Source organism: Pleurodeles waltl, chromosome 9 (genome assembly GCF_031143425.1).
Source record: "Pleurodeles waltl isolate 20211129_DDA chromosome 9, aPleWal1.hap1.20221129, whole genome shotgun sequence".
NCBI lineage: Eukaryota > Metazoa > Chordata > Amphibia > Caudata > Salamandridae > Pleurodeles > Pleurodeles waltl.
Genome location: NC_090448.1, coordinates 423126580 through 423141415, shown reverse-complemented (window position 1 = coordinate 423141415; position 14836 = coordinate 423126580). Strand labels below are relative to the sequence as shown.

Sequence of the window (14836 nt, the reverse complement as noted above, 5' to 3'; positions counted from 1 at the left end):
CCATTCCTGCCCACCAGGAACACAAAAGGGTATATCATAGAGGTTACACCAGAGCTCCTGTGGAGGGCTAATCCTTTTACGCCGTGCCTTCCCTATGGTAGTAACATGATCCTGGCTGGATCCCCAAGGCTCTTTTCCGGCAGCTGGAAGGTCGACCACTGAAACTGCTGCGCCTCTACACTCCCCCCACTGCGTGAGACTCCTTTTTGGCCACAATTACAGCAGTTACAGCCAAATTACCTGAAGGACCCACAGTTATAGGAGGGGATTTTATGCAGTCATTGACCCAGCAACTGATTCTACCAGAGCCCAGTTGGTGCGATGCCCCGTTGGTGCACCGTCGCACAGGTGCTCATCACTTACTTCAAAGGGTAAACACTCTAGGCCTTTGTGACAGCTGGTGGATATGGCACCCCAGAGCGCGGCAATATACACATACTTCTGCTGCACACTGATACACATGCGCACATTTGCTTGATCCTACTGCCTGCATTCACTATTTCACGGTTTCTCAAATACAGATCTTCCCACATGGAATTTCTGACCATGCCCATGTGCTCCTACAAATGAGTAAAGAGACTAATGCTGTGGTTTCCATGTGGAGACTTAACGCATGGCACCTTCAAGATGAGGCATACCCCTGCGAAGTGGAACAGGAGATCAAAGTGAACTTCCAAACCAATGAAGGCACATGCGCTCTGCTGGTAATCCCTGGGAGGCTGGCAAAGCCACCATTAGAGGCTATGCTAAAATATTTCCTTTGAGCGAAAGAGAAGGCAAGAACACACCATATTACCCTGCTAGAGGCCAAAGCCCTCCGGCAGGAAACACAGCTCCCCACAGACCCTCAAGGGGATGTAATCAGTTGATGCTGATTCAGAAGGAATACCTCCCTTGAAACTGTGAAGTAGCTCTGGCAAGCAACCGTCGCCTGCATCGTATTGGCTGGCTTCCAGGCCCCTGGTGGAAAGGGTCATACCAGAAATAAGGGACTACATTGGTGCTTTCCATCCCACCACTCCTGCTATAGTCCAGATATTCATGCATACTAAGCTCACCCATATGCTGCAGGTTCCCACCCTCCTGATGAAGTAGCCTCTCCTCTTCTGGGTGAGGTGCCTCTCCCCCAGCTCTCTCCCTCAGATAGGCAGGACCTGGATCATCCTATCACACTTGAAGAAATTGGAGTGGCTATCTCAATAATAGCACCTGGGAAGACGTCTGGCCCTTACGGCTACCCCACAAAGTTCTATGCGAAATATAGTGAACTTCTTGCTCCCTATTTACTGAACCTCTATAAAGAAGCGGTGGAGGTAGACTCTTTCCCACGTGATATTGATCACGCCACTATCGTGGTCATGCCAAAGGTACATCCTACGTCGATCTCAAGTGCAGAGAACCATCCTATCTCTCACATCAATGGTGAGGTCAAAATTGTAGCAACCATCTTACCCTCACACCTTAAAAGTGTTCTCCAGAATTCACCCTGATCAATGCAGCTTTATGCCTGCTAGGAGCACTGGGCATTTTTTGTGATGCCTGCATGTGGCCCTGGCTTGTTGCCAACTCTTCCCACTCCAGTTGCCCTACTCCTGATTGATTCTGAGTAGGCCTTCAATACAGTGGACTGAGGGTACCTCCCTCGCATAGGTCATGCAGATAGCCGGGAATGGGCCTCACTTTTGCAAATTTGTCTGAGTGCTTTACTCTAACCCTACAGCTCGACTATAAATGAATGGAGTGATACTTTCCTCATTCACAGAGGGACTAGGCAGGGCTGCACCTGTCCCCCCTACTGTTTGCACTGGCAATTGAACCTTTGGCCCATTTCTTTCAGTGTGACATGCAGATTAGTGGGTAGGCATGGGCTACTGGACATGAAGATCACAAGACATTATATGCTGATGATGTCCTCCTGTATCTTTAAGACCCCCCAGGCCAGTGGCCCTGTTGTCTCCAACTCTTGCAGATATTTGCAGAGGCCTCTGGTTTACACAATAATCCAGCAAAATCGATCGATCCTAGTGCTGCTGTCGTCAGTGCACAGTTGTGAGGGGTGGCAAACCACTATTCCAGTCAACTGCTTAAGTTTTTGTTATGTAGGCACCCAGGTGGGGCTTCACCCTGAGTTGACCTGGTCACTTAACATTACCCCTTGACTTGCCCGGTCAAAGCAGATATTCAGAAGTGGCTGTCTCTCCCACTGAATGTAATGGGTAGAAATGCCCTTCATAAAATGATGGTCCTGCTGAGGTTCCTGTACCTTTTCCAAAATGTTCTGCTGATGATTCCACGCCACTGGTTTCATGATTGGACTCCACAGCCATTGCCTTTTTGTGGCATAACTCTAGACTGTGTTTGATGTATGATGGAGGCCTTGGCATGATCAACCAATACTTATAGTTTATGACGTTGCAGCTCCTGGCGATAAATGATTGGCATACCTGAGGGTGGTCTGACCTGACCTACAGAGTCGAACTTAATTTGCTGAGGTTCCTAAGACTAATAGCCATGCTTTACAGTGACACTGTCCCAAAAGCACTACCAGAAGTGACCCGGATGTTTTTTCTGGCTGGAGGGCGGCACGTCGCCACACTGGATGAAACAGTACGCTTACCCAGCAGACACTGCTGTGGCAGGGTAGGTGGCTGGGGGAGGTGGCGGCACTGGAACGCTTTGGTCGCTGGGACACTATTGGCATTACATAGTTGGGAGATGTTTGGTCTGGTACGCATTTGACCGCCTTCCAAGAACTCCAGGCCTCATATGCACTATCCGCGACCCAGTTCCATAAATATTGGTAGCTGCGACACGTACTATACACACATACCACACAGGGCATGTTCCTCCCAGAGTTCAGTCCTCTTGAGGCAAACAGGATGGAAGCTCTTGGGAAGTGAGGTGCCTCCCACATCTACAGCACACTTATCATTAATCTCCTGACTCAATGAGTCAACGTAGAATTTGATGGGAGGGCTGGCTGGGTCCTCTTGAGGATGACGACTGGAGAGATGCAGTGATGGACCATAGACTCATCACAAAATCCTCCAGACTGAAAAAGGGAGCAGAGATCCAGATCCGTGTTCAAAGGTACAGAAAGAGGGCCTGACTTTGACGCACAGTGGTGACAGTTATATGTGGCTCCACTCCATCACTTCTGGGGTGGATCAAGGCCAGTGCAAAGCTGCACAGTGCCACCTACCACGGTGCAGGACCACTGCTGTAAAAACATCCGGATCCAGTCTGGTGCCTGGGGAATATTCTAAAGATGACAACTCTGTGGTGAGAAATATCCATCGGAAAGGTATGGTATTTGGACCTAGAACAACTTCCGCAGCGGGACCACAACAACCTCCCCTAAAGTAGTGTGCTCCATACATGGAAGGAGGGAAAGGTTTGCACTCATGCCTGCTTTCACTCAGGTTGAATGCATGGTCCTAGAAGAGCTGACTTTAAAATATTGAGGCCTATTCTTATATAATGTGGGTGGGCCTACTGCCAGGAAACTCTACAGAAGAGCAAATGACTGATCTTCTGGCACTGACCCCATATTACAAGCATCAGCCAACATATCAGCCATCCAACATACTACTAGTACTATGTGGTGCCTTTTTTGTATCACATGGCTCAGTCAAAGGTGCTAGTGGACATTTGCAATACCAACCTAGTGCCTACTGAATCCTCCCAGAAAACCAACAAGACATCTAAAAGACTGAAATCACTTGTTACCTCTAATAAAACATCCCACAGCACCTTAGGGTCTGATACTTATCTTGGTCAGGTTAATGTTCATCAGACTTCTTTCATCCAAAATTGAGTTTCTAATGGCCATAACCTAACTCAAGCGCATAATAGAACTACTACATACTCTTTAAGCCTCTGAACATTTCACCTCGTTCCACAGACAAAGGATATTCCTGGACACCATCAATCCTTGATTACCCAAAATACAGCTGGAATTGCATCTTTAAAAAGACATTGGCCCATATTTATACTTTTTGATCAAAAACTGCGCAAATGCAGTTTTGCGTCAAAAAGTATAGCACCAGCTTACGTCATTCCAGAGCACCAGCTGGGCGCCAAATTTATGGAATGCCGCAAACCGGTGCTAAATGTGGGCTAGCGTAAAAAATTTTTTTACGTTAGCCGGGTGGGTGTGGCAGTATGGGAGAAGAGGGTTTTGCACCAAAAAAAAGACGTTTGGCTGGTTAGAGGCAATAAAAATGCCTCTAACCAGCCTAGCATCATGTTCTAATGCAAAACCATCCATACCACATGACTCCTGTCTTAGAAAAGACAGGAGTCATGCCCACCACCCCAATGGCAGGCAGAGGGGACCAGTGTCCCCTGGGCACGGCCATTGCACCCTGTCCTATGCAGGGGGCCCCAAGTTGTGTCCCCGATGGCACTTTAATTTAAAAAAAAAATACTTACCTATATTTACCCTACTAACCTGGGATGGGGTCCCCCATCCTCCGGTGTCCCTCTGGTGTGAGTGGGGGTGTTCCTGGAGCTTGAGGAGGGCACCTGTGGACCCATTCTATCGTGGTCTGACCCAGGCATTAAATAATGGTGCACAGCAAGCTTTGCCCCATTATTTAGCCGCTCTTCCCACCCTTGAGTCATTTTAGCACAGAGGGATAAATATGGGGCTATGGGGTTAGCACCATTATTTAGATAGGAAAGCCTATCTTGCATCTCATTGATGCAAGGTAGGTTCATGCATCTAAAAAATGGAGAAACCTCCAATATTTTGACGTTAATAGGACTAATGTCAAAATATAAATATGGAGTTAGTTTTGTGCCAAATTTGTGTCAAAAAATGATGCAAGTTTAGCGCAAATGGAGTATAAATATGCCCATTGTTTTTCCCACAATTCCACATTCCAATGATTCCTCCGCAGAGTGTTTGCAGAATTTAGGTGGCTAGTGACCCTGTGCTTCTATTTACACTGCACCAGAGACCTGTGTGAACAATTGTGCAAGCCAACTGACTAGTAAGGCCACTATTTTCAGATAAATAAAGTCATGCCTCATCCGTTGCTAAAATCTGCATGGAACCCGACTGCTAACAGATATTGGAGCACTCTCCGCAAGGAATAAGGCAGCCATTCTGTTTGCCTACGTTTAGGGTCAGTCTCCAAGTCTTTCTTACTAATTCTCAATTGCTGAAGAATTATATCACGAGTTTAAGAATGGGAAAAAGCCAAGAAACTATGCAAAGGTGTAAGCCATCGGTTAGAAAACATACACTAATCGACTCTTCTTAGGTCTCATCTATAGAGAGCCCTAGCTGTATGCTGGCAAAGAGAACATCTGTATTTAATAATGACCTGGGGTGGGTTTTGGCCTCACTCTGATTCGATGGCTTTCTTGTCTCTCTTACTTTACTGCTCCAGATGTCATGGCTTTCCTCCCTGGTCTTCTGTTTGCCCCACTGGAAGAACATTTCAGTCTCACCGTGCTTTGATTGGAAAAGTTATATCATTCCACCACTGACGCCAGGGCTTTACATTGCAGTGCACAAGAGATTATTTCCCCCCTCTCTCCACTTGTTCTCCCGCTTCCCTTTACCATGCAATCTTTATATAAATGATTGCCACTCCCATGCGAGCCTGCTTCCCCTTCCACCTGTCGCTTTATTGGCTAGTGGCCATTTCTTCATAATTTTTAAACTACTTCCTCCCATTCATATACACACGCATAGAGGTCAACTTTGGAAGGTTGGTTCACTTTAAGACTAATCGTTCAAAAATGCCTGCCAATACAAATACATTTGCAGTCATCTTACAAAGTTTTTGCCAGATACAATGGCAAAATCAAAGAAAATTGGCAAAGTCATTAGGTCTAAGCTCCAGCATAAACAAGACCAACTGGCCCTAACATTGCTTGTTAGAAGAAAGCTACTGATTAGGACACACACATGCAGGGATGGGTTATGCCTTATATGATGCACGCAGGTTTTGATGGTACTAACACTCAAAGATCTTAATTTATCGCGCTTTAGGTGGCAAGGATACCCACAGGTCGTAGAAGCACATTGAGACTAAGGGTAATGGGCCACTAGGGGTCATCCCAAAAAGCTTACTAACAAATATCCCCAGCAGTTTCTAAGTTTCTGGATTCAAAAATGGGCACAGATAGCATACATCCAATAGACCTGATTCAGACAGGAGACTCACGATTTTTAAAGCCAAAAATGGTTTTAAGTCTCCCGCCTGAAAATGCCTCTGCTTCCATAAAAATCAATGGGGGAAGTACATTCTCCAGATTATTTTGTTTTTTAAGTCTCCAACTTTCCTCTTCTAAAACGTTGCCATGTATGAGATAGCAATGACGTTCTTATGCCTCCTAACTAATCTAAATGGTTTAACTTAGCCTAATATTAAGCATTATCTCCAAAATTCACAACTGACCGAAAGTAAGTCTAAATCTTAATATAAAGCAGATAACAGAGAATATTTGGGACACTTCCATACGCCCCACCACTTTGTAAATTGTATATTATAATCTGGTATAAAGACACATGTAAAAACATAACTTGTAATATAGAGCTTGGTCTCCCAGCATTATTTGTGGACTTTATTAATTCCTCCAATTAACATTACAAATGTAGCCATCAGCTATAATGAATAATATATTTAAAATGTCCACAGTACGAGAACTAACAAGATCACGAGCTTATCCAAACACTTGTTTTCATGCTACATGAAAACTGTAGTAAAATAAGAACATTATTAAAGATCACAATGGATGAACACCCCTTTAGTGTTATAGCTGAGCTACTCCCCGATTGTAAGATTTCTTAATGTAGAAATGAAATCAAATTTCATGATGTTCTCCAAGGACCAACCAATTGAGAAGCTGGGGTAGAAATAGCTCAATACGACTGGGGAACAGAGGGCCAAGTCTTTTTGGGAGACAGTTTTATCGATACAAAAACCAGTAATATTGGTCTGATAACTCCAGGATCACTATTCTTAGGATATAACATCAATATTATTTTTCTCCAAAGCAACTATTCACATTTCATCTGAATGGATTTTAATAGATCTCAATAATGTACTGTGCAAAATTATTATGGAAATGTCCCAAATTAAAAAGATATTGCAACTTATCACTGAAACAGAGACTTATAAGCAATTTTGAGACCACCAAATAACAATTGACACTTAAGAAAATATCCACTAAATGTGCATATTTGTCAAACAGACAGCAGATGAAATAGTGGAGATACATTTTAAACCAAAACGGATTTATTTCATAAAGCGCAATTGTGCTTCACATCTGATCCCATTATAAGAGTCCTGTTCTTAATTTTGGCATGAATGGGTATATAGTTAGAGGAATGACACATGCACAGTTGAGCTGAGTGACTGGGTCAGAAATTGCTTGAAATCCAACAGCTGCTACAATTACTACACTGATAACAGTTCTTCAGCTGTTCTCAGCTGGTTGCTTTCTTAAAATCCATTAGTCCTTATAATTCATGGTTATCTTTCCCTAAAATTACCCTCTTACTCACTGCAGAAAGGAATGTGGGATTGCTTCACATCTTAATCAATACATTGGATACACGACTGTCATAGTAGATGCAATTGTAAATCTTTACTCTAATTAGAAGTGAAAGAGTTTCAGAGTCATTATTTTGAAGGTTGCAGATGTACTAAAAAACATATTATCAGGAACCAATAACCCCTTGTATGCCTTTATAATCATTACAAGCCGGTTAAGATGGGTCCCAAAACATTTCAGAGTTCTGTACTTCTTTGTGTTTCTTTCTGGAGGCACTAGTAGCAGGTCTTAAGCTGATTTTTTTCTTCATTTACAGCACATAGAACCATAACTGATCAGGCACGTGTGTTCATAATTATCTATAGTAGTTTATGTGTGTCTCTTTGTATTTGCCTTTCTTTGTAATGCCTCTTGTTTACCAGACACAAATTGTTTTAGTGAGGGCCTCAGACAAACCATACGTTTGCAGGAACAGAGCCAAAGCAAATGGTTATGATCATTACTTACCTATTTGCCCTCCTCTATTGCTACCATTTATCAGGAGGAAACCTGCCAATAGGACGTGGAGTGGGTTAGCAATGTGTCATTCTATAAGAGTAGTTACCCACAAATGTTTTTTTTTTTCCAAAAAAGCTGTTCCTCATCAACAACAGCACTGGCCGTCATGCACTCTGTAACGAGTAGGAGTTGTCTGTCCCAGCTAAATCCAGGTTTCTGAGGTTGCTTTCATTTTTTTCAGTTGTGGATGCTTCATTTACACATAGCTAAAGGGATGAGGGCACTTCCTAATTTAAAACCGAGACTTTTGAAGGCAGATAACTATACATAAACTCTTGGAATTGTTGTGTCTAAAGACTCAAGTGAAAAGTCATTGATGAAGCCCAGAGAAGTGGAAACATGTCTGGATTGCTTATCATTCCAAGCAGTGAGAACATGGCAGCTGTTTAGGCTGGGCTGATGCTTTTGGAGTGTGCTCACTCTAATTTGCATGTAGATAATTGTTTCTCACAGACTCACAGGTGAAGGCAAAAAAGTGTCAGAATTCATGTTAGAGGGTATATTCTGAGAAACCCACAACGGAGATGGCTACTATTCCCATTGCAGCTTTCGGGTGATTTTATTCAACAGCATAGTAACTAGGAGTATATTTGAGCTGTGATCTAATGAAAGATGGAGGCCACATGGAAGGACACAATCTGAAAAGACATATAATCAGAAAACAGCTCAAGGTAGAAGAACTCATACCATTTTTGGCATCTTGGCTTTTGGTCCCTTTACCTCGAACGTGCCGGTTCCCGGTGACATGGAAACATCGGCCGATTGTACATTCCTCTTGAGACAGAAGGAGATCTTGTAGGGCTCAGCACACTGAAGGATTTGGAGGGCGTCTTCATACTTCACATTGTCAAAGTAGACTTTGGCACTCAGAATCTGATCTCCTACAAGAACAGATGCATGGCTTTTAATGGCATAGAATCTGCCAAGCTAATCCCAAGCACTTGGAAAGATGGCTTCATAAATATAGAATATGAAAGGAACTCATACTCATGTTAAAACCATCAACATGTAAACATTAAGTCAACCCAAAAGAAAACACACAACATCACTGTATATAACACATTCATGCATATGAAATCGTTTTCATTTGAATCTATTCAAATCATCTTTAGTTGGAAGTACAGACCTCCAATTGTGCTGATAACTATTGCTTTTATTTTGCTTTATAATTATTTAGGACAAGACCTCTATGAATAAATCATTTTTGTTATCCTCAAAGCAGGCATAAACATATCTGCCTGATACATGTCAAAGAACACATTACACAAAGCTTGAAAACAGTTGTAATTTTGGTACAAGTGGGTAGGGTTCCACTTAAATTGCTCCAACTATTATCATCTTTTGACATAGGTATGGAATGGGCTCCAGACGAGTTAGGCACCACACATCTATCTCTAATGGTATCAGACATCTTTTGTACAGCACACACTGCACTATACTTTCACCACCACACCTTCGGAGGAGGCAGTTCCATGGCTTTCCAAACCCATGCTATCATGAGTTGTGCTGCAAAGAGAAAATGTAAGATGTTTGCTTTTCACTTATTTCAAGTTATGTACATAATGCTTATCAAATTCACCTATTAGGATGACTAGTGTGCCAAGTGGTAAATGGAACCTTACAAGCCTCCCTTACATACCAGAGAGCCTCATTTAGAGTTTGGCAACTAGTTACTCCATTACAATGTGGCAGATATCTTGTCAACCTTATTACTAGTGTCACAGGTTATAATGCACTTGTAATAAGACGGACTGGATAGCAGTCACGTTTTGAGAGAGTAACCGTCTGCCAAACTCTAAATTCAGCTCTCAGTCCTCTTGTTGCTTGCAACTCCTACAACAAACAGTGGGGCCCATACATACGGTTCACAATCTTCCTAGAGGGTACCAATAGAAGCAAGGTTTTAGGTCATCTCTCCTGTTGAGAATGTTCCATAGGGTTATTCCATGATAAACATTCTTGTACCATCCACTTTAATGCTATTCTGCGTCAGCAGGTGATGGGTGATGATATTCAGGAACTTGCCTTTTCCATCAGCATAAACGCTGCTTCACAGAAGAGAAGTTCTGTGTGGATTATAGGAAAGAGTCAGAGGAGGTGCATTCTTCAATCTGAAGATGTCCCAGGTGCACCATGTGGGAGCAAAGTCAGGATTTTTCAATATCGGAGAGAGAGGGGCGGCAAGTGCAGTCCCACAGATTTCCTCCTGTGCTTGTGTAAGTCAGGGCTTCCCAAACTTCTTGTGATGTTTAGGAAGAAGCCACAAAAGTTTGCTAATTAGGGTTCAAGCTAATCTGCTCAATGGCGAAGCAATGTTTATTTACGGGATATGTTCATACTCTAAGAAGCGTTCAAATTAAGTTACCACAGTATATTTGATAAATTCCAGTATGCATAATCTCCCACCATAGATAGACCAAGGTACAAAACGTTCGGCTAACAGCTTCCGTCACTTTTGATGGGCATCTGTCAAACTCTTAACATTTTTAATTAAGACTCCCAAAGTCGGGTTTTGTTATTGAAGAGAACACTAATGATCCTCAAAAGCTGGACGTTTTCTCCTACAGTGTGGGGTATATTTTTTCTTTTTTTTCTGTCTCTCTCTGATTTTCCCTGGTAGTGACAGATTGAAAAAGAAAACATCGAACCTCCCATTCTAATAGACTAGATGGTTTGATGGCTTTACTCCGACAGACCCTACTCTATCAGGCCGTAGACAGTAGCTTCCCATTGGTGACAGGGGTTAATTCTTTGATGGAAAGCTGATGGTTCAACCTAACCTAGATAAGGTGATCGTCCCTTCAGTTTGACAGACAGGGTACCCTTTTGCTCTTGCAATAGAATACTGTGCCAACCCAACTCTAAATCATCCTCGTACTCTCAGTTACTCATCAAAAGAGTACACAGAGCATCCCACCAACTGCAGCCCCAACTCCAAACATGGCTCTGCTACTATCATTTATCAAAAACATAGCATGTTCATTTTCAAGCACTCAGCCTCCTGGGGCATGTAAAGATGTTATGTCTCTAGCCAGAAAATCGAAGAATGGTGCCTAAATTTCATGAAATTGTGGCTTTCATTATCACCTGGAGGCAAAGGATAGCATGGTTCTCTGCCAGTAGTAAGGAGGATATTGTTTTCATCTTGGTGCCGTTTTCATTTTGAGACCATTTACTGAGTAGTTACTTCTGAAAGGCCCCGAGCGATAGCACTGATGGCCTCCCAGTGAGTGTAACACTGATAATTGGGTGTATTCTCTCCAAAACGTAATTCTAGTAGCCATGCAGTTGAGGCAGGACCAAAGAATATTCCTAAGTGATTGTACTTTGCACAGTCTCTAAAACCGACATGTGACTGTCCATTATGACATCTATCTAACCAGACAGGGGCATAATGCCATTTACCTAATATTTTAAAGAACTTTTCTTTACCTTGGGTGTATTGAGCAAAGTTATTTTGCGTCTGCGTTATTTGCTCCCATTGATCGGCATCTAGGTGATCCCTAGTTCTCTTTCCCATTGTCCCTGAAATGGGAGTTTAATTAGGGTCAGTGGTGTTGTTTAAAACCTTGTAAATAAGTGGTACTGAGCATGGTTGAGCAGCTTCTCAAATGGTGTCAATGGACTCGTCCTCCTTCTCTAACCTGAGGTTGCAATGCCCAGTGTCTCACTTGTAAGTAAAGTAACCTCTCCTCTTCTTGGGGGGAATGGCATAATGGTGCCCTCCTGGAAGACGATCTGTCGCTGTGAAACATTCAACTGAATTCCAGGCAGAAAAATATTGTTGTCCATCAAAGGAAAGAAGTCAGCATTACTGAAGAGTCGGGCAAACAGCAAACGATAGATCAGATTAATTGTAGTACCTATTTCATCCCATGCTTCCAGATGAAGTGGTGAGGGTCTCTCTGAGTTCCACCTACCCATGCTACCTCTAACATAGCTCAACTCAAAAGTATATGACCAATGGAGCAACACTATCTTTGCATCTCCTATGCAACCCCTCCAGTACCTAAAGCAAATTCCCTCTAAAACCCCTTACTTCAGGCTGGACGTTTCATCTTGAAGTCTTGCTCACACGCAGGCATGGATTAACAATAGCCCTTCTGCACCCAACCCAAGAAGCATTTCACAATGCTTCTGTGGCCCCATAGCTGTGTTTTTCCTGTATACCTAATTTTGTGACTCTACTCAACTTTGCTTCTCGGCTATCAGAACCCTTCACACACAACCCCCGGACTGTCCCTCACCCACGGTGAGGAGGGTGTTCCAGTCACTAGTGGTGACAAACATACAGACGTAAGGGCCCACACCCCAGCCGTGGTCTGCTTGCGTACGCATTGCACTGGGTATGGCGTGCCCACCCTCTGTTGCTCTGGACCCTGCTCTGGACCCCCACATTTCTGTGGCCTAGTAGGACCTAGAGGCATCACAGATCTTTCTGGCACAGTATTTGCCAGCACTATTTCACTACTCCTTAAAGTTGCCTCCTTGGGCTGCACCACCCCAGCATCTACCCTGAGCCTGTCACCTCCACTTCCGAACACAGATCAAGTTGCATTTGTCACACTATTCAATCCCACTCATGCCGCCACCACCACCGACAGGGCATAGAGATATTTCTGCTGTTTGCAGTCACCACAGATGTTTCTGGGGAGCAGCTACCTGCTCTAGCACTCTATGGTGGGTACATCACATTGCTTGCTCTGTTGTTATCCTTGAGATTCCCTGCTCCTTACCATTATTGTGAGACCCTCTTTGTGCAGCCAGCGCTTGTTTACTTGTGCTCAGTTCACCTTTCTGCGAGTCCTCTGCTCTGTAGATCCACCGGCAGGGTCCTTCACTGATTTGTTCCGGGCCCTATAATGGCCCAGTCTCTACAGCCCCCGTGACAGGGTGGACATGGACCTGCTCCACCGCAGCAGATGCCGGGCCACTGATCATTAACCCACAAACAAATAGAACACATTACACCTGTATTGTTTCTGCTCTAATGGATCTCCTTACAGGCCAGACACTGTTTCAGCTTGGCCTGCATCATCTTCAGAGTGTTGAAATTGAACACTGTTAGCCTTTGAGAAGAAATCCACACGATGGCTCTATTCATTTGTTGTGCAACCATGCCAAAGCATAACAGGTAAAAAGAAAACTGCACAGTGAAACACTGTTGCTTTCGAAAATGTCTCTTATGGTCGAGTGACATGCATGTGGCTGACAGCCATGCGTTATGCAGCAATGATCGAGAGGATTCACAGAAGCTCAAAACTGTCTGTTTTGTGTACTGTGCTGGTGCCTTAACTGTGGGTGATGTGGCTATATGAAAACCCAAGTTGAAATGCTGTAAAATTCAACATAAAAGAATAGGTATGTAGTGAGTCAAGACAGTGATGCTGAGCCGAGATTCAGAGTTACATTTCCTCATCAAAATCTCTATGCTTGCTCCCTACATCATCTTTTTGCACATAGGCGCTATGGAAAGCCCTGCCTTTGTCAGGATCCAGTATGGAAAATACCATGTGACAGAACATGGACTGAATTATAGGAACAAGCCCGATCCACATAGAGCAGCAGGTGTTTTCCAAGGAGGACTTTGGCAACAGACTAAGGGCTTGATTCACAAAGGTAAACTTCCACTCTTGTGTAGGTTTACGATTATTTGGTACTCACAAAGGAGTTTACGAGTAGTACCTTTACGAGTGAATGGTATCCGCACATAAAAAGATAGGACAGTGCTACTCTTAAATCCCTTTGTGAATACCAAACAATAGTAAACTTACACAAAAGTATTAGTTTACCTTTGTTAATCAGGCCCATAGTGTATCTGCATCATTTAAATGTTATTAGTCACGTGTTCAATTAAGAGAAAGGCAACACAGCCTAAAGGGAGTGTGTAGACTATCCCAGATGTAAAAAATAAATGTAAATTTCGCAATTGTATAGCGCACTACTCACCCATTAGGGTCTCAAGGCGCTGTACGCATAGCGCTGTGGAACCCCTCCTGGCTTTTCCCTGTGACGCACCTACTCCTGGGCAACCCCTAGGGTGAAGCCAGGCATACAAGCGCTGTCAGGGCCGTTGTGGAGATTAAGCAAGCTATTGCCCAGAGTTACAGAGTGGGACCCATTAATTAGATTAGGCACTGAGGCGAGAATTATCTGGTCCAAGGGAATTGAGCTCAATACCCGCTGAGGCGGGAATTGAACCCTGGTCCAGGGCCAGATCTCCGCATCAGGGTCTGCGCTCTAACCCAGATGTTGGGCATAGCATGGTAGTGTCCAAACCTGCAGGGCTTTGAGATTACAATTAATGGTTGCAAGATAAAAAAGGGCCCCTATTTAATAAATACATGTAACTGTGGGTAGGAACCCAGTAAGTGAATCGGTAACTATAAGGTGTAGCCAGACTGAATGTATTGTGAAAGGCATAGGGCAAAAAGAGGTCACCCAAAAAATGTGAATGGAAATATACCCTACAAAACAGTCAGATGTTATCATACGAACCCCATGGTATATATGTTTATTTGTGAGCTCCGGTTACAAACGTCTTACTACTCCTTTGTGTGAAATGTAGGCAATTATGTGTATTTCTAAATAAGATTATCCATAATAAAGTTCTGATGTATAGCAAAGTTTGGAAGTCCATCAAAAATGCTAATTATATGTCAATGTGATTTGAACTCAGAGGGCAGCCTCGGGTAAAAGTCACTCTGAAATGGTTACCGTCCTTTTGTAAAAAAGAGTATCGGAGGAGATGTTTGAAACAGGC

At 43.4% G+C, this 14836-nt stretch overlaps 1 protein-coding gene across 3 annotated transcripts in view; it reads right to left on the bottom strand.

The window, feature by feature from the left end:
* PRX (periaxin) overlaps positions 1-14836 on the bottom strand; it is a 227440-nt gene that overhangs the window by 35437 nt on the left and 177167 nt on the right. For 2 of the 3 annotated variants that reach the window (XM_069207228.1, XM_069207230.1), the window contains exon 6: positions 8761-8954. In XM_069207228.1, the coding sequence (XP_069063329.1) occupies positions 8761-8954 (194 nt within the window). The remainder of the gene's footprint in view (positions 1-8760; positions 8955-14836) is intronic. The other variant, XM_069207229.1, reaches the window with a different exon arrangement.